The sequence below is a fragment of the Telmatherina bonti genome, assembly GCF_933228915.1.
Source record: "Telmatherina bonti genome assembly, chromosome: 1".
NCBI lineage: Eukaryota > Metazoa > Chordata > Actinopteri > Atheriniformes > Telmatherinidae > Telmatherina > Telmatherina bonti.
This window is the reverse complement of record NC_136619.1, coordinates 45,829,603-45,856,116: the sequence shown is the minus strand read 5'-3', so window position 1 is coordinate 45,856,116 and position 26,514 is coordinate 45,829,603. Positions and strand designations below refer to the sequence as shown.

The 26,514-nt window shown below is 50.6% G+C and overlaps 1 protein-coding gene across 1 annotated transcript in view; it reads right to left on the bottom strand.

Annotated features, from left to right (window-relative positions):
- vps13c (vacuolar protein sorting 13 homolog C) overlaps positions 1-26,514 on the bottom strand; it is a 359,723-nt gene that overhangs the window by 179,172 nt on the left and 154,037 nt on the right. The window contains exons 54-65 of the mRNA XM_079245724.1: positions 19,133-19,225; positions 18,618-18,851; positions 18,418-18,549; positions 13,592-13,681; positions 13,032-13,187; positions 12,682-12,946; positions 12,445-12,605; positions 12,225-12,346; positions 9,232-9,526; positions 8,655-9,062; positions 301-405; positions 61-216 (exon numbers count right to left, since the gene is read on the bottom strand). Of these exons, the coding sequence (XP_079101850.1) occupies positions 61-216; positions 301-405; positions 8,655-9,062; positions 9,232-9,526; positions 12,225-12,346; positions 12,445-12,605; positions 12,682-12,946; positions 13,032-13,187; positions 13,592-13,681; positions 18,418-18,549; positions 18,618-18,851; positions 19,133-19,225 (2,217 nt within the window). The remainder of the gene's footprint in view (positions 1-60; positions 217-300; positions 406-8,654; positions 9,063-9,231; positions 9,527-12,224; positions 12,347-12,444; positions 12,606-12,681; positions 12,947-13,031; positions 13,188-13,591; positions 13,682-18,417; positions 18,550-18,617; positions 18,852-19,132; positions 19,226-26,514) is intronic.

The window sequence follows — 26,514 nt, the reverse complement described above, 5'->3', positions numbered from 1 at the left end:
GAACCAGAACTTAAAGCCCGGTCAGGAGATTGGGGTTCATCGGGTCTGGGAGAACCTCACCTCGGCGGAGGAGACGTAGTGCCAGCGGACGGACGTCTGGCTGATGACCTCTCCCACCTCCAACTCAAAGGACGACCTGTTCACCAGCGTGTAGAACGGACTCATGGTCACGATCCGGGTCAGGTTGGAGCTGCTCATCTGGATGCTGATGCCCACCTGAACAGACACAACCAGGTCGTCTCACCGCTCGCTCAGGGAACCAAAGGAACCAGCACAGGTCCAGAAGGACCGGTTCTTTACCAGGAAATCCATGTTCTGAGCAGGACAGCGGACGCAGCCGTAGCTCCCCACCGTGTCCAGAGAGAATCCGTCGGACCACGAGCTGGTGGAGATGCTGAGCTGGATCTAGAGCACAGAACCATGAGTCCATTCATCAGAACCAACAGAAGCGAGGACACTAACACAGCCAAGAGAACCAGCAGAACCAAGGGAACCTGCAGAACCAAGGGAACAGAACCAAGGGAATCAACAGAACCAAGGGAACCTGCAGAACCGAGGGAATCAACAGAACAAAGGGAACCTGCAGAACCAAGGGAACCTGCAGAACCGAGGGAATCAACAGAACAAAGGGAACCTGCAGAACCGAGGGAACCTGCAGAACCGAGGGAACCTGCAGAACCGAGGGAACCAACAGAACCGAGGGAACCTGCAAAACCGAGGTAACCTGCAGAACCCAGGGAATCTGCAGAACCCAGGGAACCTGCAGAACCCAGGCAACCAACAAACCCGAGGGAACCAACAGAAACGAGGGAACAGAACCGAGGGAACCAACAGAACCGAGGGAACAGAACAGAGGAAACCAACAGAACCGAGGGAACAGAACCGAGGGAACCAACAGAACCGAGGGAATATACAGAACCAAGGGAACCAGCAGAATCAAGTGAACTAACAGAACCAAGGGAACTAACAGAACCAAGGGGACCTGCAGAACACAGGGAACAGAACCGAGGGAATCAACAGAACCGAGGGAACTAAGAGAACCGAGGAAACCAACAGAACAGAGGGAACAAAACCAAGGGAATCAACAGAACCAAAGGACCCAACAGAACCAAAGGAACTAACAGAACCGAGGGACCCAAACAACAGAGGGAACCTGCAGAACTGAGGGACCCAACGGAAGAAAGGGAACTAAAAGACCTGAGGGAACATGCAAAACCGAGGGAACAGAACCGAGGAAATCAACATACCCAAGGGAATCCGCAGAACCAAGGGAAGAGAACCAAGGGAATCAACAGAACCAAGGGAACTAACAGAACTGAGGGAACCAAAAGAACCGAGGGAACCTGCAGAACCGAGGGAACCTGCAGAAACGAGGGAACAGAACCGAGGGGAACCAACAGAACCGAGGGAACAGAACCGAAAACCAACAGAACCGAGGGAACAGAACCGAGGGGAACCAACAGAACCGAAAACCAAAAGAACCGAGGGAACCTGCAGAACCGAGGGGAACCAACAGAACCGAGGGAACAGAACCGAAAACCAACAGAACCGAGGGAACCAACAGAACTGAGGGAACTAAGAGAACCGAGGAAACCAACAGAACAGAGGGAACCAACAGAACTGAGGGAACAAAGAGAACCGAGGGAACCGACAGAACCGAGGGAACCAACAGAAACGAGGAAACAGAACCAAAGGAACCAACAGAGCCGAGAGAACCAACAGAACTGAGGGAACTAAGAACCAAAGAAACCAACAGAACAGAGGGAACCAACAGAACTGACAGAACTAAGAGAACCGAGGAAACCAACAGAACCGAGGGAACCACCAGAACCGAGGGAACTAAGAGAACCGAGGGGACCGACAGAACCGAGGGAACCAACAGAACCGAGGGAACAGAACCGAGAGAATTAACAGAACTGAGGGAACAGAACCGAGGGAACCGAAAGAACTGAGGAAACCAACAGAACCGAAGGAACATAACCGAGGGAACAGAACCGAGGGAACCAACAGAACTGAGGGAACTAAGAACTGAGGAAACGAACAGAACAGAGGGAACCAACAGAACAGAGGAAACTAAGAGAACCGAGGAAACAAACAGAACCGAGGGAAAAGAACAGAGGGAACCGACAGAACCGAGGGAACCGACAAAACCGAGGGAATATACAAAACCGAGGGAACCAACAGAACCGAGGGAACCAAAACAACCGAGGGAATATACAGAACCAAGGGAACAGAATCGAGGGAACCAACAGAACCGAGGGAACCAACAGAACCGAGGGAATCTACAGAACCGAGGGAACAGAACCGAGGGAACCAACAGAACCGAGGGATGTAAAGAACCGAGGGAACCAACAGAACCGAGGGAACCAACAGAACTGAGGGAACTAAGAACTGAGGAAACGAATAGAACAGAGGGAACCAACAGAACAGAGGGAACTAAGAGAACCGAGGAAACCAACAGAACCGAGGAAAAGAACCGAGGGAACCGACAGAACCGAGGGAACCGACAAAACCGAGGGAATATACAAAACCGAGGGAACAGAACCGAGGGAACCAACAGAACTGAGGGAACTAAGAGAACCGAGGGAACCGACAGAACCGAGGGAACCAACAGAAACGAGGAAACAGAACCAAAGGAACCAACAGAGCCGAGAGAACCAACAGAACTGAGGGAACTAAGAACCAAGGAAACCAACAGAACAGAGGGAACCAACTCTACTGAGAGAACTAAGAGAACCGAGGAAACCAACAGAACCAAGGGAACTAAAAGAACCGAGGGGACCGACAGAACCGAGGGAACCAACAGAAATGAGGGAACAGAACCGAGGGAATTAACAGAATTGAGGGAACAGAACTGAGGGAACCGAAAGAACTGAGGAAACCAACAGAACCGAGGGAACCAAAAGAACCGAGGGAATATATAGAACCAAGGGAACAGAATCGAGGGAATCAACAGAACCCAGGGAACTAACAGAACTGAGGGAAAAGAACTGAGGGACCAACAGAACCGAGGGAATCTACAGAACCCAGGGAACAAAACCGAGGGAAAAGGACGGAGGGAACCAACAGAACCGAGGGAATATACAGAACCGAGGGAACAGAATCGAGGGAACAGACCCGAGGGAACCAACAGAACCGAGGGAATATACAGAACCGAGGGAACAGAACTGAGGAAACTAACAGAACTGAGGGAACCAAAAGAACCGAGGGAACTAACAGAATCGAGGGAACAGAACCGAAGGAACCAACAGAACCGAGGGAACAGAACCGAGGGAACCAACAGAACCGAGGGAATCTACAGAACCGAGGGAACAAAACCGAGGGAACAGAACCGAGGAAACCAACAGAACCGAGGGAATCTACAGAACCGAGGGAACAGAACTGAGGAAACTAACAGAACTGAGGGAACCAAAAGAACCGAGGGAACTAACAGAATCGAGGGAACAGAACCGAAGGAACCAACAGAACCGAGGGAACAGAACCGAGGGAACCAACAGAACCGAGGGAATCTACAGAACCGAGGGAACAAAACCGAGGGAACAGAACCGAGGGAACCAACAGAACCGAGGGAATCTACAGAACCGAGGGAATCTACAGAACCGAGGGAACCAACAGAACCGAGGGAATCTACAGAACCGAGGGAACAGAACCGAAGGAACCAACAGAAACGAGGGAACAGAACAGAGGGAACCAACAGAACCGAGGGAACAGAACCAAGGGAACCAACAGAACCGAGGGAATATACAGAACCAAGGGAACCAGCAGAATCAAGTGAACTAACAGAAGCAAGGGAACTAACAGAACCAAGGGGATCTGCAGAACAGAGGGAACAGAACCGAGGGCATTAACAGAACCGAGGGAACTAACAGAACTGAGGGAACCAAAAGAACCGAGGGAACCTGCAGAACCAAGGGAACAGAACCGAGGGGAACCAACAGAACCGAGGAAACTAAGAGGACCGAGGAAACCAACAGAACAGAGGGAACCAACAGAACTGAGGGAACTAAGAGAACCGAAGGAACTAACAGAACTGAGGGAACCAAAAGAACCGAGGGAACCTGCAGAACCAAGGGAACAGAACCGAGGGGAACGAACAGAACCGAGGGAACTAAGAGAACCGATGAAACCAACAGAAAAGAGGGAACCAACAGAACTGAGGGAACTAAGAGAACCGAGGAAACCGACAGAACCGAGGAAACCGACAGAAACGTGGAAACAGAACCAAAGGAACCAACAGAATCGAGAGAACCAACAGAACTGAGGGAACTAAGAACCACGGGAACCAACAGAACCGAGGGAACTAAGAGAACCGAGGGGACCGACAGAACCGAGGGAACCAACAGAAATGAGGGAACAGAATAGAGGGAACCAACAGAACCGAGGGAACAGAACCGAAGGAACCAACAGAACTGAGGGAACTAAGAACTGAGGAAACCAACAGAACAGAAGGAACTAAGAGAACCGAGGAAACAAACAGAACCGGGGGAAAAGAACCGAGGGAACCGACAGAACTGATGGAACCGACAGAACCGAGGGAACAGAACCGAGGGAACCAACAGAAACGAGGGAACTAACAGAACTGAGGGAACAGAACCGAGGGAACCGAAAGAACTGAGGGAACCAACAGAACCGAGGGAACATAACCGAGGGAACCAACAGAACCGAGGGAACAGAACCGAAAGAACCAACAGAACCGAGGGAACTAAGAACTGAGGAAACCAACAGAACAGAGGGAACCAACAGAACAGAGGGAACTAAGAGAACCGAGGAAACAAACAGAACCGAGGGAAAAGAACCGAGGGAACCGACAGAACTGAGGGAACCAGGGGAACAGAACCGAGGGAACAGAACAGAGGGAACAGAACCGAGGGAACTAACGGAACAGAGGGGAACCAACAGAAACAAGGGAACTAAGAATCGAGGGAACCAACAGAACTGAGGGAACAGAACCGAGGGAACCGAAAGAACCCAGGGAACCAACAGAACCCAGGGAATATACAAAACCGAGGGAACAGAACCGAGGGAACCAACAGAACTGAGGGAATCTACAGAACTGAGGGAACAAAACCGAGGGAACAGAACCGAGGGAACCAACAGAACCAAGGGAATCCGCAGAACCAAGGGAACAGAACCGAGGGAACCAACAGAACCGAGGGAATATACAGAACCAAGGGAACCAGCAGAATCAAGTGAACTAACAGAACCAAGGGAACTAACAGAACCAAGGGGACCCAACAGAACCGAGGGAACAGAACCGAGGGAATCAACAGAACCGAGGGAACTAAGAGAACCGAGTAAACCAACAGAACAAAGGGAACCAACAGAACCGAGGGAACAAAACCAAGGGAATCAACAGAACCAAAGGACCCAACAGAACCAAAGGAACTAACAGAACTGAGGGACCCAACAACAAAGGGAACCTGGAGAACTGAGGGACCCAACGGAAGAAAGGGAACTAAAAGACCTGAGGGAACATGCATAACCGAGGGAACAAAACCGAGAAAATTAACAGAACCAATGGAACCTGCAGAACTGAGGGAACAGAACCGAAGAAATCAACAGAACCAAGGGAATCCGCAGAACCAAGGGAACAGAACCGAGGGAACAAAACCAAGGGAATCAACAGAACCAAAGGACCCAACAGAACCAAAGGAACTAACAGAACTGAGGGACCCAAACAACAAAGGGAACCTGGAGAACTGAGGGACCCAACGGAAGAAAGGGAACTAAAAGACCTGAGGGAACATGCATAACCGAGGGAACAAAACCGAGAAAATTAACAGAACCAATGGAACCTGCAGAACTGAGGGAACAGAACCGAAGAAATCAACAGAACCAAGGGAATCCGCAGAACCAAGGGAACAGAACCGAGGGAATCAACAGAACCAAGGGAACTAACAGAACTGAGGGAACAGAACCGAAGGAACCAACAGAGCCGAGAGAACCAACAGAACTGAGGGAACTAAGAATCGAGAAAACCAACAGAACAGAGGGAACCAACAAAACTGAGGGAACTAAGAGAACCGAGAAAACCAACAGAACCGAGGGAACCAACAGAACCGAGGGAACTAAGAGAACCGAGGGGACCGACAGAACCGAGAGAACCAACAGAAATGAGGGAACAGAACTGAGGGATCCAACAGAACAGAGGGAAGCAACAGAACTGAGAGAACTGAGAGAACCGAGGAAACCAAAAGCACCGAGGGAATCAATAGAACCGAGGGAACTAAGAGAACCGAGGAAACCAACAGAACAAAGGGAACCAACAGAACCGAGGGAACAAAACCAAGGGAATCAACAGAACCAAAGGACCCAACAGAACCAAAGGAACTAACAGAACCGAGGGACCCAAACAACAGAGGGAACCTGCAGAACTGAGGGACCCAACGGAAGAAAGGGAACTAAAAGACCTGAGGGAACATGCATAACCGAGGGAACAGAACCGAGAAAATTAACAGAACCAAGGGAACCAGCAGAACCGAGGGAACAGAACCGAGGAAATCAACAGAACCAAGGGAATCCGCAGAACCAAGGGAACAGAACCGAGGGAATCAACAGAACCAAGGGAACTAACAGAACTGAGGGAACCAAAAGAACCGAGGGAACTAACAGAATCGAGGGAAACAACAGAACTGAGGGAACAGAACCGAGGGAACCAACAGAACTGAGGGAATCTACAGAACCGAGGGAACAGAATCGAGGGAATCTACAGAACCGAGGGAACAGAATCGAGGGAACCAACAGAAACGAGGGAACTAACAGAACTGAGGGAACAGAACCGAGGGAACCAACAGAACTGAGGGAATCTACAGAACCGAGGGAACAGAATCGAGGGAATCTACAGAACCGAGGGAACCAACAGAACCGAGGGAACCTGCAAAACCAAGGGAACAGAACCGAGGAAACCAACAGAACTGAGGGAACAGAACCGAGGGAACTGACAGAACTGAGGGAACCAACAGAACCGAGGGAACAGAACCGAAAGAACCAACAGAACCGAGGGAACCTGCAAAACCAAGGGAACAGAACCGAGGAAACCAACAGAACTGAGGGAACAGAACCGAGGGAACTGACAGAACTGAGGGAACCAACAGAACCGAGGGAACAGAACCGAAAGAACCAACAGAACCGAGGGAACCTGCAAAACCAAGGGAACAGAACCGAGGAAACCAACAGAACTGAGGGAACAGAACCGAGGGAACTGACAGAACTGAGGGAACCAACAGAACCGAGGGAACAGAACCGAAAGAACCAACAGAACCGAGGGAACAGAACCGAGGGAACCAACAGAACTGAGGGAATCTACAGAACCGAGGGAACAGAATCGATGGAATCTACAGAACCGAGGGAACCAACAGAACCGAGGGAACTAACAGAACGGAGGGAATCTACAGAACCGAGGGAACAGAATCGAGGGAACCAACAGAACTGAGGGAACAGAACCGAGGAAACCAAAAGAACTGAGGGAACAGAACCGAGGAAACCAACAGAACTGAGGGAACTGACAGAACTGAGGGAACCAACAGAACCGAGGGAACAGAACCGAAAGAACCAACAGAACCGAGGGAACCTGCAAAACCAAGGGAACAGAACCGAGCGGAACCAACAGAACCGAAGGAACTAAGACAACCGAATGGACCAACAGAACCGAGGGAACCAACAGAAATGAGGGAACAGAACCGAGGGAACCGACAGAAACGAGGGAAACAACAGAACCGAAGGAACAGAACCGAGGGAATCTACAGAACCGAGGGAACAGAATCGAGGGAATCTACAGAACCGAGGGAACAAAACCGAGGGAACCAACAGAACTGAGGGAATCTACAGAACCGAGGGAACAAAACCGAGGGAACCGACAGAACCAACAGAACCGACAGAACCGAGGGAACCAACAGAACTGAGGGAACAGAACCGAGGGAACCAACAGAACTGAGGGAATCTACAGAACCGAGGGAACAGAATCGAGGGAATCTACAGAACCGAGGGAACCAACAGAACCGAGGGAACCAACAGAACGGAGGGAATCTACAGAACCGAGGGAACAGAATCGAGGGAACCAACAGAACTGAGGGAACAGAACCGAGGAAACCAAAAGAACTGAGGGAACAGAACCGAGGGAACAGAACCGAGGGAACCAACAGAACGGAGGGAATCTACAGAACCGAGGGAACCAACAGAACTGAGGGAACAGAACCGAGGGAACCAACAGAACTGAGGGAATCTACAGAACCGAGGGAACAGAATCGAGGGAATCTACAGAACCGAGGGAACAGAATCGAGGGAATCTACAGAACCGAGGGAACAGAATCGAGGGAATCTACAGAACCAGCTAAATCAGAAATCAGAATAAAATAAAAGTAAAAACGGAACCATTTAGAAAACGTCTCAGCGGCAGAAGGTTTTCACGTTCTCGTGGGTTCCGGTTCCAGATGGTTCCGCATGGAAACATCACAGATAAAGTCAGATAAAAACTTCTATGATGAACATTGATCAATACAAACACCTGCAGGTTTCACCTGGAGGAACGTCTCACACACACACACACACACACACACACACACACACACACACACACACAGAGACAGAAACCCACATACACTCACAGACAGACAGGCAGGCGGCCTGAGCCCGGCGGCCCGAGCCCAGCGGCCCACCTTGCTCTTGCTGAACAGGTTCTTCCTCCTGAAGGAGAAGAGGACGACGTCTCTGTAGAGGACGACGTCTCTGTACTCCGCTGGGTGTTTGACGCTGACGTCGTCGGACCGGTACTGCAGAACCCGAGACGTCTTGTTGATGATCCAGTACGGACTGAAGAGGGACAGCTGCAGGCACACCGCCGTCCGCGTGACGTGGACGCTCACGTCCACTGTCATCCTCACGTCTGAGTCGCAGGTGAGACACAGAGCGAAGAACTCCGGCATGTTCTGGTCGATCCGAACATGTCCGTGCCAGTCGCGGCTCTGATATCGGATCAGAACCACAGACACGATCTCACCTGAGACGCGAGCATTCAGCAGGTCCGATGTGCTGCCTTCCTGGAGCTCGTGGAAGTCGGGCGAGCTCTGAAGAAGCAACGTGTGGGACAGGTGAGACACTGCTGGACTCCAAAAGCAAAGTGCTGACCAACATGAAAATAAACATTTAAGAACATGAAAATAAACACTTTCACACCTTAAAACGCACGCTACCCCCCCCCCCCCCCCCCGCCCTTCGGGATTCTGTCGGTCGTACCTCCATCATGTAGCGGAGCGTGTAGGGCAGCAGGTTGCGCAGCGTGGCCACCGGGTGCAGATGGATGACGTAGGCTGGGTCCCAGTCCTCGCCGTGGTTGCTGATGTGCCGCAGAGTGTCGGGAACGGCGAGTGTGCTGACCATCAGCGGCAGCATGGCGGAGTCGGTGGCGGGACACTGAAGAACCGATCGGACCTCTGAGCTGAGGTGCACCTGCTCCTTCCAGGATATGCAAGTGGAGGACGGCCCGTAGCAACTGTCCAGCTGGCCGGCGGGACGCACAAACAGCTGACATCTGCAGGGTGAGAACGGGCGGGTTACCGCGGTCAAAAGGTATTGCACAGGATCACTTTATTTCTATCAGGAAGAAAGCAGGGAAGGAACCGAGAAGAAGAGATGGATGAGGATCTAAACCAGTCCTGCTCCTGTTCAGGCTACGGAAAACATCCCAGAACAACCCGTCTCCATTGGTTCTGTCCATGTGGGTCAGAAGGTCGACAGTCTACATCGAAATAAACTCTTTCTTCAGACACTGGCCCACCACGCGCTGATCACACACCCACCACGCGCTGATCACACACCCACCACGCGCTGATCACACACCCACCACGCGCTGATCACACACCCACCACGCGCTGATCACACACCCACCACGCGCTGATCACACACCCACCACGCGCTGATCACACACCCACCACGCGCTGATCACACACCCACCACGCGCTGATCACACACCCACCACACACTGATCACACACCCACCACGCGCTGATCACACACCCACCACACACTGATCACACACCCACCACGCGCTGATCACACACCCACCACGCGCTGATCACACACCCACCACGCGCTGATCACACACCCACCACGCGCTGATCACACACCCACCACGCGCTGATCACACACCCACCACGCGCTGATCACACACCCACCACGCGCTGATCACACACCCACCACGCGCTGATCACACACCCACCACGCGCTGATCACACACCCACCACACACTGATCACGCGCCCGACATGCTCCCCCCTCGCGCCCACCACGTACACCACCTACACGCCTACAGGACACACCTACATGGCTACAGGACACGCCTACATGCCTACAGGACATGCCTACAGGACACGCCGACATGCCTACAGGACACGCCTACATGCCTACAGGACACGCCTACATGGCTACAGGACACGCCTACAGGACACACCTACATGGCTTTTTTTTTTTTTTTTTTGTCTTGTCCAGCTTTTAAGCAGCAGACTGATGTTCTGGATGTTCTGCTGAGCAAATTTATTTTGCCAAGGGGAACTTTTGTAGATGTAATGATCCCCTTGTATTTCTTGATTCTTATTTTATTTTTCAATTTGTTTTGGATAATAGCTTGTATTACAGAGTTTATGCTGCTGGACCGGAAAGGACAGGAAAGGGACAGAAAGAGAACAGAAGAGAGAACATAAAAAAACAAAAAAAAACAAAAGAAAGAGATCAATGCATACATGTATATGCACATACATACCCACCTACATATATATATGTATATACACTCGCACATACATTATATATATACATATATACATACATACATACATATACACATACATACACATGCATACACACACATGTACACATACATGCATACATAAAGATAGATATACATACATACATACATACACACACACATATATATATATATATATATATATACATATATACACATATACATACTCACATACATAAACATACATACACATACACTCACACATATGCATACATATATACATATCCAGACACATACATACATACACATACACATAAGTACACACACATACCCACCCACACACATAAATATATACACCCACACAAGCCAAGCACACCTACATGCCTACAGGACACGTCTACATGCCTACAGGACATGCCTACAGGACACGCCTACAGGACATGCCTACATGCCTACAGGACACGCTTACATGCCTACAGGACACGCCTACATGCCTACAGGACACGCCTACAGGACACACCTACACGTCTACAGGACACGCCTACATGCCTACAGGACACGCCTACAGGACATGCCTACAGGACATGCCTACAGGACACGCCTACATGCCTACAGGACACGCCTACATGCCTACAGGACACGCCTACATGCCTACAGGACACGCCTACATGTTTACAGGACACGCCTACATGCCTACAGGACACGCCTACATGCCTATAGGACACGTCTACACGCCTACAGGACACGCCTACAGGACACACCTACATGCCTACAGGACACGCCTACAGGACATGCCTACATGCCTACAGGACACGCCTACAGGACACGCCTACAGGACACACCTACATGCCTACAGGACACACCTACATGCCTACAGGACACGCCTACAGGACATGCCTACATGCCTACAGGACACGCCTACATGCCTACAGGACACGCCTACATGCCTACAGGACACGCCTACATGCCTACAGGACACGCCTACATGTTTACAGGACACGCCTACATGCCTACAGGACACGCCTACATGCCTATAGGACACGTCTACACGCCTACAGGACACGCCTACAGGACACGCCTACAGGACACACCTACATGCCTACAGGACACGCCTACAGGACATGCCTACATGCCTACAGGACACGCCTACAGGACACGCCTACAGGACACACCTACATGCCTACAGGACACGCCTACAGGACATGCCTACATGCCTATAGGACACGCCTACAGGACACGCCTACAGGACACACCTACATGCCTACAGGACACGCCTACAGGACATGCCTACATGCCTACAGGACACGCCTACAGGAAACGCCTACAGCGGTGAACTTGAGAAAGCAAGCTGTTGCTGGAACTGTAACTTGTGCTTCGTCTCTCCACAGCCGGTCCATCCCAGAACCGAAACCAAACATCAAGGTGAAAAAAGAAGGAAGGACGAAGCTGATGCCTGCCTTTATACCCATGAGCAAGGCAGTGAAATGGTACCTGTATGTTTCCAGGTCAACATGGAACTCTTTCTCAGGTTTAGCCTCTCCTACGCTCTGCAGACTTCTGGACTCTGGACAGTACTTCAGGATGGTGAACGGCACTGAGAAGTGATTTTTGATCTGAAAGCAAATGATTTAAATAACTGGTGACATCACGGTGATGTCACTGCAGTAATCAATAATATGAATGGAGGGTGATCCGGTCTGGGGGTTCTGACCTGCAGGGGCGAACGGACCGTGATGACCTTGTTGCCTTCGGAAGCGTCGATCTGCAGCAAAACCGAAACCGCTTCCTGCAGCATCGGACCGCGGATGCTGTAAAGAAGCCTTCCGGGTCGGTCCACCGACACGTTGGAAATCTCGCTGTATCCTGTCGGCACTGTGGGTCAGAACACAGAATCCGGATCAGAATCTGCATCTCGGTGTGACTCAGAACCAACAGAGTAAGGACTGACCGATGGTGAGACTGAAGAGGCAGCTCTCCTGACGCTGCAGAGCGGAAAGTTTTCCTCTGGACGAAGGGTCGCACATGGCGTGATCCAGGTCCATGCTCCGACCTACTGACAGCTCGTGAAGTTTTCCGTGTGCTGGAGATCCAACCGGCCGCAGGTTGGCGCTGTGCTGCACAATCAGAGGAATCCCCAGACAGTTTGTGATGGTGAAGGCAGCGCTCTCCTTCAAAGTGTGGTTAAAGGTGGAGGCAGTCCCCTCTGAGAATGCCTGCAAGGTAAAGCACAAGAGCTCAGTGGGTGGAGCTTTTCTTCCAGATCCTGTGGAAACAGGAAGTTGGCACGCTGTCCAGCACCTTGGCGAGCTTGTGAAAGATACTCAGGCTACTCTTGGAGACTGTGATGTTCATGGTGTCTTTGGAGCAGATACTGATGGCTGTGCGAGGTTCAGGAAGGATTATGAAGTCGTCTCCGTGAACAGGACTCTTGTCCAGAGCCGGATTGTTCTTGATCTGCAGAACCAACAACATACATCAACCTGACATTGTCATCCTGCAACCAAAACCCCCAGACCCAGTACCGGCTACCAAGAGCAAGTGACCAGAACCAAACCACAAAGATTGGTTAAGCAGGAGGGTTAAGGCTGAGCCTTCCTCTTCGGTGAGATGTGTGTGGTTTGTTTATTGTGGGATCTTTTCTTATTTCCTTTTGGTGCAACTTGTTTTTGTTTTAAAGGGACAGGAGAACTGAAACCTGGTATTCAAAGACCAGAAGACCTTCTTTCCAGTGACCTTGTTTATCACAGACAACCTGTAGCGCGAGAACAGGCAGGTCCGTCACTAGGAACTCAGGTTTAAGAACTCAAAATTGAGACAAATGTTTCAGATAACAGCACATGTGGAGCAAACAGCTTTACCTGCAGCTCAAGGTTCCACCTGCGCCGGCCGCCGTCGATCCGTTCGATAAGGGGTTCCCAAACGGCGTGCGTCTCGTTAAAGTAGTTCACCTGCAGACACAACGTCCCACCATCATGCTCAATAAACACATTGCATCTCAACACACACTCATAAAATTCAGCTAGGAAAAAAATCAAATCTTAATGAAAAGAGCAAAACAACCTAAAAACATACTGAAGAGAAATTCCAAACAAGAAAATCATAAAAGAACTTGTACAACCGTCCAGAGCATTTCAGGGGTGGTTGCAGCTGATGATGCGTAGCAATAAGCTAAATAGCCACCAATCACAAAACACATCCGGCTACACGTAAATGTAGCAAAACCAAATGAAAATGGATGGAGGACAAGCTCCAGGTGTCGTCTCAAACTCTTAAGGACTGTTGATATCCCTTTATATGCTACTGTCCTCAAATGAACCTACCTGGCGTTTCCATGACACTGTCCTGGAGTGGCTCAGGCAGTGGTAACATTTTGTTTGTACATAAGTAAATAAAGGCAAGCATGTTTTTGTTTAGGATCTGTGACAATTAGTTTGTGATGACTCCCTGAGCCGCCACCTTATCTTGGTGGAGGGGTTTGTGTGTCCTGAACATCCAACAATACTGTGTATGTTATCGGGGACTTCATGCCCCTGGTAGGGTCACCCATGGCAAACAGGTGTCTAGGGGAGGAACCAGACTAAGTATAGCTCATTGACCCCTATGATGTGGACGAACATTGGCAAAAATGGTCCCTTGCCTAGACACGGGTCACCGGGGCCCCCTTTGGAGCCAGGCCTGGAGTCTGTTTCTGACTGTTGGAGCAGACACATGCACATCTGTGTCCTGCTGGAGCTCATTCTGCAGGGCTCTGGCAGTGCTCCTCCTGTTCCTCCTTGCACAAAGAAGGAGATAGCAGTCCTGCTGCTGGGTTGTTGTCCTCCCACGGCCTCCTCCACGTCTCCTGATGTACTGGCCTGTCTCCTGGTAGCGCCTCCATGCTCTGGACACGACGCTGACAGACACAGCAAACCTTCTTGCCACAGCTGGCATTGATGTGCCATCCTGGATGAGCTGCACTACCTGAGCCACTTGTGTGGGTTGTAGACTCCGTCTCATGCTACCACTAGAGTGAAAGCACCGCCAGCATTCAGACCAAAACATCATCCAGAAAGCATCGGAACTGAGAAGTGGTCTGTGGTCTCCACCTGCAGAACCACTCCTTTATTGGGTGTGTCTTGCCAGTTGCCTATAATTTCCACCTGTAGTCTATTCCATTTGCACAACAGCAGGTGGAACTGATTGTCAATCAGTGTTGCTTCCTAAGTGGACAGTTCCATTTCACAGAAGTCTGGTTGACTTGGAGTTACATTGTGTTGTTTAAGAGTTCCCTTTATTTTCTTTAAACAGTGTAGTTGTGAGGGTCTGCTGGGAACGTCTGGCTGAGTCCCCCGTCAGAGCGAGCTTCAACTCCCACCTTCAGCAGAGCTTCGAACATGTCCCGAGTGAGGCGGGGGACATTGAGTCTGAATGGGCTGTGTTCCGTGCCTCTATTGCTGAGGCGGCCGGCCGGAGCTGTGGCTGTAAGGTCGTTGGTGCCTGTTGTGGTGGTAATCCCAGGACTCGTTGGTGGACACCAGCAGTGAGGGATGCCGTCAAGCTGAAGAAGGAGTCCTATCGAGCCTTCTTGGCCTGTGGGACTCTGGAGGCAGCTGATGGGTACCGAAAGGCTAAGCGGCATGCGGCTTCGGCTGTCACCGAGGCAAAAACTCGGGCATGGGAGGAGTTCGGCGAGGCCATGGAGAAAGACTTCCGGACGGCTTCGAGGAGATTCTGGTCCACCATCCGGCGGCTCAGGAGGGGGAAGCAGTGCTCCATCAATACTGTGTACAGTGGAGGTGGGGAGCTGCTGACCTCAACTCGGGACGTTGTGGGTCGGTGGAAGGAATACTTCGAAGACCTCCTCAATCCTACCAACACGTCTTCCGATGAGGAAGCAAAGCTGGGGGACTCAGGGGTGGACTCTCCTATCTCTGGGGCTGAAGTCGCTGAGGTGGTCAAAAAGCTCCTTGGCGGCAAGGCCCCGGGGGTGGATGAGATCCACCCGGAGTTCCTTAAGGCTCTGGATGCTGTGGGGCTGTCCTGGCTGACACGCCTCTGCAGCATCACGTGGACATCGGGGGCAGTACCGCTGGACTGGCAGACTGGGGTGGTGGTCCCCCTTTTTAAGAAGGGGGACCGGAGGGTGTGTTGCAATTACAGGGGAATCACACTCCTCAGCCTCCCTGGTAAGGTCTATTCAGGGGTCCTGGAGAGGAGGGTCCGCCGGATAGTCGAATCCCGGATTGAGGAGGAGCAGTGTGGTTTTCGTCCTGGTCGTGGAACAGTGGACCAGCTCTATACCCTCTTTGGGGTCCTGGAGGGGGCATGGGAGTTTGCCCAACCAGTCTACATGTGTTTTGTGGACCTGGAGAAGGCGTTCGACCGTGTCCCCCGGGGGCTCCTGTGGGGGGTACTCCGGGAGTATGGGGTACCGGACCCCCTTGTGCGAGCTGTCCGGTCCCTGTACGACAGGTGTCAGAGCTTGGTCCACATTGCCAGTAGTAAGTCGGATTCGTTTCCGGTGAGGGTTGGACTCCGCCAAGGCTGCCCTTTATCACCGATTCTGTTCATAACTTATATGGACAGAATTTCTAGGCGCAGCCGAGGTGTTGAGGGGATCCGGCTTGGTGGCCTCAGGATTGGGTCCCTGCTTTTTGCGGATGACGTGGTCCTGTTGGCTTCATCTGGTCGTGATCTCCAGCTCTCGCTTGAGCGATTCGCGGCCGAGTGTGAAGCGGCTGGGATGAGAATCAGCACCTCAAAATCTGAGACCATGGTCCTCAGCCGGAATAGGGTGGATTGCCCTCTCCGGGTCGGGAGTCAGGTCCTGCCTCAAGTGGAGGAGTTTAAATATCTCGGGGTCTTGTTCACGAGTGAGGGAAGGATGGAGCGCGAGATCGACAGACGGATCGGTGCGGCGTCTGCAGTAATGCGGACTCTGCGCCGGTCTGTCGTGGTGAAGAAGGAGCTGAGCCAGAAGGCGAAGCTCTCGATTTACCAGTCGATCTACATTCCTACCCTCACCTATGGTCATGAGCTGTGGGTCGTGACCGAAAGAAGGAGATCTCGTATACAGGCGGCTGAAATGAGTTTCCTCCGCAGGGTGGCCGGGCTCTCCCTTAGAGATAGGGTGAGGAGCTCGGTCATCCGGGAGGAGATCAGAGTAGAGCCGCTGCTCCTCCGCATCGAGAGGAACCAGTTGAGGTGGCTCGGGCATCTGGTCAGGATGCCTCCTGGACCTCCCTGGTGAGGTGTTCCAGGCACGTCCCTCTGGGAGGAGACCCCGGGGAAGACCCAGGACACGCTGGAGGGATTACATCTCTCGGCTGGCCTGGGAACGCCTCGGGATCCCCCCCGCAGAGTTGGTCTGGGTGATTAATCAGATTTTAATCTCAGTACGATCTGGGTTTCCGACGATGATAAAAATAAAAGGGTGTGATTATTTTCTCTCTGCAGTTTCCTCTCCTGCTGTCTTCAGCTGCTAATCGAGCATCTCTGGCGTTGCAGCGCTGTGCTGTAAACTCCTCCCACAGCCGCTTTGCTTTCATTCAGACACTGTTGCCGACTTGGAGACTTTCTCGCTAAATCTGGAGACTTTTTTTGTTAAAAGCGACAAATCTAGCAGCTTTTACTGGAGTTATTAGAGACTTTTCTGGTGTTCTGGCGACTGACTTGAAGGCACATATTGTTCTGCAGTTACTGTAAGGAAGGAGCAGCGGGAGCCTCTCCCGTCCTAAAGCACTCCCAGGCGGCCAGTCTCAGTCGGCTCCGGCTGCAGGTCCATGTAGAATAACTGCAGTAGGTTGTGGAAGTTCACCTAAACATACTTTATACCATTGTCAGTGACAACTGGCTGCATTATTTTCCTATACATAGTTCGGCTAGTTAAACACTGTAATATCCCTCCGTTACGGGGCGTTACCATAGCAACGCGTTAACCAGCTGGTTCAGATCAGCCGTCTTTTAACAGGTGAACGAGAGAAACGCGCTGCAGCCTGACAGCGGTTGTTTGGTATAAAACGTACATCCAGACCAACGTAAACTAGTTCCTATATAAGCGGTAAAAGCAGATTAAACAACTCGGAACCGTCCATTAGACGGTTATAATGTACGACACGGAGTCTAGAACACCACGACGCTCAGCGTTGTTTATAAATACTGGATAATTGTGTTCAATTATCTGGATCTCAATTTTAGTCAAAATAATGTCATAATCGAGCAGCCCTACAGCAGAGTTGGCAAATGTGGCTGGGGAGAGGAAGGTCTGGGCTTCCCTGCTTAGGCTACTGTCCCCGTGACCCGACCCCGGATAAACTGCAGAAAGTGGATAGATGGATAATTTGTTCAGCTGTACAGACGAGAGATGAATACAGGTGTATGTAAAGTGTTGACAGCTACATTTTAGCTTGATGTCATAGTGATGCTATGCCTTCCTTGAATCATAACAAAGAAGGTGGCAATCCAGAACCAAAGGAGGACAACAGTGGACGTCAATCAGGTTGCGATGTGATTTGAAACTGGAATAAGTCCTCCATACATTTAAACATTCTGCTTCCAACTGCTGAGTCACAGGATGTTACCTTTCTTGTCACCAATCAAGCTCCATCCAATACGGTCAGATCGGTAAGACTGATCGAAAGGGTTCCACAAAAGTGGGACAAAATGGGGCTTTTTGGTTCAGGTTCTGTTTGGGTTCAGGTCTTACCTCCAGCATCATGTCTGCCTTCAGCTCCAGCAGAGACGACCAGTTTTTGGCCATTCCATTCATGGAGGACTCAGCTAGTAGCAGAGGAACAGTCCGATGACCCAAACCAGACTCCAGAGTTACTTGGACCACCTGTGGGTGGACAAAACCATGTCAACATGAAACAACATGAGTCTGGAGATCAGAAGAAAACCTCATACCTTGACCTCAACGGTGAAACTCTCTCCTTCGTTCCGCCCATCTGGCTCTCTAAAGCTCTCCATCACCTCGGTGGCCTGGTCCACTCCCAGGAACCAGAAGTTAGAGTTATAGATATTGGTAACTGACCACAGATCGCTGATGTCAGGCTCGGGCTCCTGACTTGTCTCATCTTTTGCTTTCATCATCATAGCGGCTGTTATGGTCATCACCGTGTTGAGGATGACTGGAGAGATCTGCATGATGAAGATATGACACTGATGACTTCAACGACAGATTGTAACTTGAACATTTCCTCAGAAAATGTGACGGGTGATGCTGTCCGTCTTAGTGATTAGTAGCCGTTAACAGCTCTGACTTTCGCAGAAGTCAAAGCACACTTCTCCGGATCAATACTCGTGTTTTGTCATGAGATGTTAATGTGAGTCTTAATGTTTTTACATAACGTGTTTGGATGGAAAGAACTCAGAAGCTTCTTTTGGTCAACAAACACTTCCCATTCTCTGAATAAACAGACCTTCACAATGACCTCCTCCACAGTAACACTGCCCCGGAGAGGTTGGTGGGGGTGGGTCCTGGTTTCCAAGGCAACTGAGCAAGGTTTAAGAACCTGTTGGACAGGGAGGGATTCAGTCATTTGGGTTTAATTAAAAAAAAATCATTGTGTAAAAAAAAATCAGTCAGTCATGTGACCTGATGAGGAAGTCATGTGACCTGATGAGGAAGTCGTGTGACCTGATCAGGAAGTCATGTGACCTGATGAGGAAGTCGTGTGACCTGATGAGGAAGTCGTGTGACATGATGAGGAAGTCATGTGACCAGATGAGGAAGACCTGATGAGGAAGTCACGTGACCTGATGAGGAAGTCATGTGATCTGATGAGGAAGTCATGTGACCTGATGAGGAAGACCTGATGAGAAAGTCGTGTGACCTGATGAGGAAGACCTGATGAGAAAGTCGTGTGACCTGATGAGGAAGTCACGTGACCTGATGAGGAAGTCGTGTGACTTGATGAGGAAGTCATGTGACCTGATGAGGAAATCATGTGACCTGATGAGGAAGCCCTGATGAGGAAGTCGTGTGACCTGATGAGGAAGTCGTGTGACATGATGAGGAAGTCATGTGACCTGATGAGAAAGACCTGATGAGGAAGACCTGATGAGGAAGTCACGTGACCTGATGAGGAAGTCATGTGACCTGATGAGGAAGACCTGATGAGGAAGTCGTGTGACCTGATGAGGAAGTCATGTGACCTGATGACGAAGTCATGTGACCAGATGATGAAGTCATGTGACCAGATGAGGAAGTCATGCGACCTGATGAGGAAGTCGTGTGACCTGATGAGGAAAACCTGATGAGGAAGTCATGTGACCTGATGAGGAAGTCATGTGACCTGATGAGGAAGTCATGCGACCTGATGAGGAAGTCGTGTGACCTGATGAGGAAAACCTGATGAGGAAGTCATGTGACCTGATGAGGAAATCATGTGACCTGATGAGGAAGTCGTGTGACCTGATGAGGAAGTCGTGTGACCTGATGAGAAAGTCGTGTGACCTGATGAGGAAGTCGTGTGACCTGATGAGGAAGTCGTGTGACCTGATGAGGAAGTCGTGTGACATGATGAGGAAGTCATGTGACCAGATGAGGAAGACCTGATGAGGAAGACCTGATGAGGAAGTCACGTGACCTGATGAGGAAGTCATGTGACCTGATGAGGAAGTCATGTGACCTGATGAGGAAGTCATGTGACCTGATGAGGAAGACCTGATGAGGAAGTCACGTGACCTGATGAGGAAGTCACGTGACCTGATGAGGAAGTCATGTGACCTGATGAGGAAGTCATGTGACCTGATGAGGAAGACCTGATGAGAAATTCGTGTGACCTGATGAGGAAGACCTGATGAGAAAGTCGTGTGACCTGATGAGGAAGTCGTGTGACCTGATGAGGAAGTCATGTGACCTGATGATGAAGTCGTGCGACCTCATGAGGAAGTCGTGTGACTTGATGAGGAAGTCATGTGACCTGATGAGGAAATCATGTGACCTGATGAGGAAGTCGTGTGACCTGATGAGGAAGTCGTGTGACCTGATGAGGAAGTCATGTGACCTGATGAGAAAGACCTGATGAGGAAGACCTGATGAGGAAGTCACGTGACCTGATGAGGAAGTCATGTGACCTGATGAGGAAGACCTGATGAGGAAGACCTGATGAGGAAGTCGTGTGACCTGATGACGAAGTCGTGTGACCTGATGACGAAGTCATGTGACCAGATGACGAAGTCATGTGACCAGATGAGGAAGTCATGCGACCTGATGAGGAAGTCGTGTGACCTGATGATGAAGTCGTGTGACTTGATGAGGAAGTCGTGTGACCTGATGACGAAGTCGTGTGACCTGATGAAGTCGTGCGACCAGATGAGGAAGACCTGATGAGGAAGTCATGTGACCTGATGAGGAAGACCTGATGAGGAAGTCGTGTGACCTGATGAGGAAGTCGTGTGACCTGATGAGGAAGTCATGTGACCTGATGAGGAAGTCGTGTGACCTGATGATGAAGTCGTGTGACTTGATGAGGAAGTCGTGTGACCTGATGAGGAAGTCGTGTGACCTGATGAAGTCGTGCGACCAGATGAGGAAGTCATGTGACCTGATGAGGAAGTCGTGTGACCTGATGATGAAGTCGTGTGACTTGATGAGGAAGTCGTGTGACCTGATGAGGAAGTCGTGTGACCTGATGAAGTCGTGCGACCTGATGAGGAAGTCATGTGACCTGATGAGGAAGTCGTGTGACCTGATGATGAAGTCGTGTGACTTGATGAGGAAGTCGTGTGACCTGATGAGGAAGTCGTGTGACCTGATGAAGTCGTGCGACCTGATGAGGAAGACCTGATGAGGAAGTCGTGTGACCTGATGAGGAAAACCTGATGATGAAGTCGTGTGACCTGATGAGGAAGTCATGTGACCTGATGAGGAAGTCATGTGACCTGATGAGGAAGTCGTGTGACCTGATGATGAAGTCGTGTGACTTGATGAGGAAGTCGTGTGACCTGATGACGAAGTCGTGTGACCTGATGAAGTCGTGCGACCAGATGAGGAAGTCATGTGACCTGATGAGGAAGTCGTGTGACCTGATGAGGAAGTCGTGTGACCTGATGAGGAAGTCGTGTGACTTGATGAGGAAGACCTGATGAGGAAGTCATGTGACCTGATGAGGAAGTCGTGTGACCTGATGAGGAAGTCGTGTGACCTGATGAGGAAGTCGTGTGACTTGATGAGGAAGTCACGTGACCTGATGAGGAAGTCATGTGACCTGATGAGGAAGTCATGTGACCTGATGAGGAAGTCGTGTGACCTGATGATGAAGTCGTGTGACTTGATGAGGAAGTCGTGTGACCTGATGACGAAGTCGTGTGACCTGATGAAGTCGTGCGACCAGATGAGGAAGTCATGTGACCTGATGAGGAAGACCTGATGAGGAAGTCGTGTGACCTGATGAGGAAGACCTGATGAGGAAGTCATGTGACCTGATGAGGAAGTCGTGTGACCTGATGAGGAAGTCGTGTGACTTGATGAGGAAGTCACGTGACCTGATGAGGAAGTCATGTGACCTGATGAAGTCGTGTGACCTGATGAGGAAGTCGTGTGACCTGATGAGGAAGTCGTGTGACCTGATGATGAAGTCGTGTGACCTGATGATGAAGTCGTGTGACCTGATGAGGAAGTCGTGTGACCTGATGAGGAAGTCGTGTGACCTGATGATGAAGTCGTGTGACCTGATGATGAAGTCGTGCGACCAGATGAGGAAGACCTGATGAGGAAGTCATGTGACCTGATGAGGAAGTCGTGTGACCTGATGAGGAAGTCGTGTGACCTGATGAGGAAGTCGTGTGACCTGATCAGGAAGTCATGTGACCTGATGAGGAAGTCATGTGACCTGATGAGGAAGTCATGTGACCTGATGAGGAAGTCGTGTGACCTGATCAGGAAGTCGTGTGACCTGATGAAGTCATGTGACCTGATGAGGAAGTCGTGTGACCTGATGAGGAAGACCTGATGAGGAAGTCGTGTGACCTGATGAGGAAAACCTGATGAGGAAGTCGTGTGACCTGATGAGGAAGTCGTGTGACCTGATGAGGAAGTCGTGTGACCTGATGAAGTCGTGCGACCAGATGAGGAAGACCTGATGAGGAAGTCATGTGACCTGATGAGGAAGTCATGTGACCTGATGAGGAAGTCGTGTGACCTGATCAGGAAGTCGTGTGACCTGATGAGGAAGTCATGTGACCTGATGAGGAAGTCGTGTGACCTGATGAGGAAGACCTGATGAGGAAGTCGTGTGACCTGATGAGGAAAACCTGATGAGGAAGTCGTGTGACCTGATGAGGAAGTCGTGTGACCTGATGAGGAAGTCGTGTGACCTGATGAAGTCGTGCGACCAGATGAGGAAGACCTGATGAGGAAGTCATGTGACCTGATGAGGAAGACCTGATGAGGAAGTCATGTGACCTGATGAGGAAGTCGTGTGACCTGATCAGGAAGTCATGTGACCTGATGAGGAAGTCGTGTGACCTGATGAGGAAGTCGTGTGACCTGATGAGGAAGTCGTGTGACTTGATGAGGAAGTCACGTGACCTGATGAGGAAGTCATGTGACCTGATGAGGAAGTCATGCGACCTGATGAGGAAGTCGTGTGACCTGATGAGGAAGTCGTGTGACTTGATGAGGAAGTCACGTGACCTGATGAGGAAGTCATGTGACCTGATGAGGAAGTCATGTGACCTGATGAGGAAGTCATGTGACCTGATGAGGAAGTCATGCGACCTGATGAGGAAGTCACGTGACCTGATGAGGAAGTCATGTGACCTGATGAGGAAGTCATGTGACCTGATGAGGAAGTCGTGTGACCTGATGAGGAAGTCATGCGACCTGATGAGGAAGTCGTGTGACCTGATGAGGAAGTCGTGTGACCTGATGAGGAAGTCGTGTGACATGATGAGGAAGTCATGTGACCTGATGAGGAAGACCTGATGAGGAAGTCGTGTGACCTGATGATGAAGTCGTGTGACCTGATGATGAAGTCGTGCGACCAGATGAGGAAGACCTGATGAGGAAGTCATGTGACCTGATGAGGAAGTCGTGTGAGCTGATCAGGAAGTCGTGTGACCTGATCAGGAAGTCATGTGACCTGATGAGGAAGTCATGTGACCTGATGAGGAAGTCGTGTGACCTGATCAGGAAGTCGTGTGACCTGATGAGGAAGTCATGTGACCTGATGATGAAGTCGTGTGACCTGATGAGGAAGTCGTGTGACTTGATGAGGAAGTCATGTGACCTGATGATGAAGTCGTGTGACCTGATGAGGAAGTCGTGTGACATGATGAGGAAGTCATGTGACCTGATGAGGAAGACCTGATGAGGAAGACCTGATGAGGAAGTCACGTGACCTGATGAGGAAGTCATGTGACCTGATGAGGAAGACCTGATGAGGAAGACCTGATGAGGAAGTCGTGTGACCTGATGAGGAAGTCGTGTGACCTGATGAGGAAGTCGTGTGACCTGATGAGGAAGTCATGTGACCTGATGACGAAGTCATGTGACCAGATGACGAAGTCATGCGACCTGATGAGGAAGTCGTGTGACCTGATGAGGAAAACCTGATGAGGAAGTCATGTGACCTGATGAGGAAGTCATGTGACCTGATGAGGAAGTCGTGTGACCTGATGAGGAAGACCTGATGAGAAAGTCATGTGATCTGATGAGGAAGTCATGTGACCTGATGAGGAAGTCATGCGACCTGATGAGGAAGTCATGCGACCTGATGAGGAAGTCTTGCGACCTGATGAGGAAGTCATGCGACCTGATGAGGAAGTCGTGTGACCTGATGAGGAAGTCATGTGACCTGATGAGGAAGTCATGTGACCTGATGAGAAAGACCTGATGAGGAAGTCATGTGACCTGATGAGGAAGTCATGTGACCTGATGAGGAAGTCATGCGACCTGATGAGGAAGTCATGCGACCTGATGAGGAAGTCTTGCGACCTGATGAGGAAGTCTTGCGACCAGATGAGGAAGTCATGCGACCTGATGAGGAAGTCGTGTGACCTGATGAGGAAGTCATGTGATCTGATGAGGAAGTCATGTGACCTGATGAGGAAGTCATGCGACCTGATGAGGAAGTCATGCGACCTGATGAGGAAGTCTTGCGACCTGATGAGGAAGTCTTGCGACCTGATGAGGAAGTCATGCGACCTGATGAGGAAGTCGTGTGACCTGATGAGGAAGTCATGTGACCTGATGAGGAAGACCTGATGAGGAAGTCATGTGACCTGATGAGGAAGACCTGATGAGGAAGTCATGTGACCTGATGAGGAAGACCTGATGAGGAAGTCATGTGACCTGATGAGGAAGTCGTGTGACCTGATGAGGAAGACCTGATGAGGAAGTCATGTGACCTGATGAGGAAGTCATGTGACCTGATGAGGAAGTCATGTGACATGATGACGAAGACCTGATGAGGAAGTCATGTGACCTGATGAGGAAGTCATGTGACCTGATGAGGAAGTCATGTGACCTGATGAGGAAGTCATGTGACCTGATGAGGAAGACCTGATGAGGAAGTCGTGTGACCTGATGAGGAAGTCGTGTGACCTGATGAGGAAGTCGTGTGACCTGATGACGAAGTCGTGTGACCTGATGAAGTCGTGCGACCAGATGAGGAAGACCTGATGAGGAAGTCGTGTGACCTGATGAGGAAAACCTGATGATGAAGTCGTGTGACCTGATGAGGAAGTCGTGTGACCTGATGACGAAGTCGTGTGACCTGATGAAGTCGTGCGACCAGATGAGGAAGACCTGATGAGGAAGTCGTGTGACCTGATGAGGAAGTCGTGTGACCTGATGAGGAAGACCTGATGAGGAAGTCGTGTGACCTGATGAGGAAAACCTGATGATGAAGTCGTGTGACCTGATGAGGAAGTCGTGTGACCTGATGACGAAGTCGTGTGACCTGATGAGGAAGTCATGTGACCTGATGAGGAAAACCTGATGATGAAGTCGTGTGACCTGATGAGGAAGTCATGTGACCTGATGAGGAAGTCATGTGACCTGATGAGGAAGACCTGATGAGGAAGTCGTGTGACCTGATGATGAAGTCGTGTGACTTGATGAGGAAGTCATGTGACCTGATGAGGAAATCATGTGACCTGATGAGGAAGTCGTGTGACCTGATGAGGAAGTCGTGTGACATGATGAGGAAGTCATGTGACCTGATGAGGAAGTCGTGTGACCTGATGAGGAAGTCGTGTGACATGATGAGGAAGTCATGTGACCTGATGAGGAAGACCTGATGAGGAAGACCTGATGAGGAAGTCACGTGACCTGATGAGGAAGTCATGTGACCTGATGAGGAAGACCTGATGAGGAAGACCTGATGAGGAAGTCGTGTGACCTGATGAGGAAGTCGTGTGACCTGATGAGGAAGTCATGTGACCTGATGACGAAGTCATGTGACCTGATGACGAAGTCATGCGACCTGATGAGGAAGTCGTGTGACCTGATGAGGAAAACCTGATGAGGAAGTCATGTGACCTGATGAGGAAGTCATGTGACCTGATGAGGAAGTCGTGTGACCTGATGAGGAAGACCTGATGAGAAAGTCATGTGACCTGATGAGGAAGTCATGTGATCTGATGAGGAAGTCATGTGACTGATGAGGAAGTCATGTGACCTGATGAGGAAGTCATGCGACCTGATGAGGAAGTCTTGCGACCTGATGAGGAAGTCGTGTGACCTGATGAGGAAGTCGTGTGACCTGATGAGGAAGTCGTGTGACCTGATGAGGAAGTCGTGTGACCTGATGAGGAAGTCGTGTGACCTGATGAGGAAGTCATGTGACCTGAT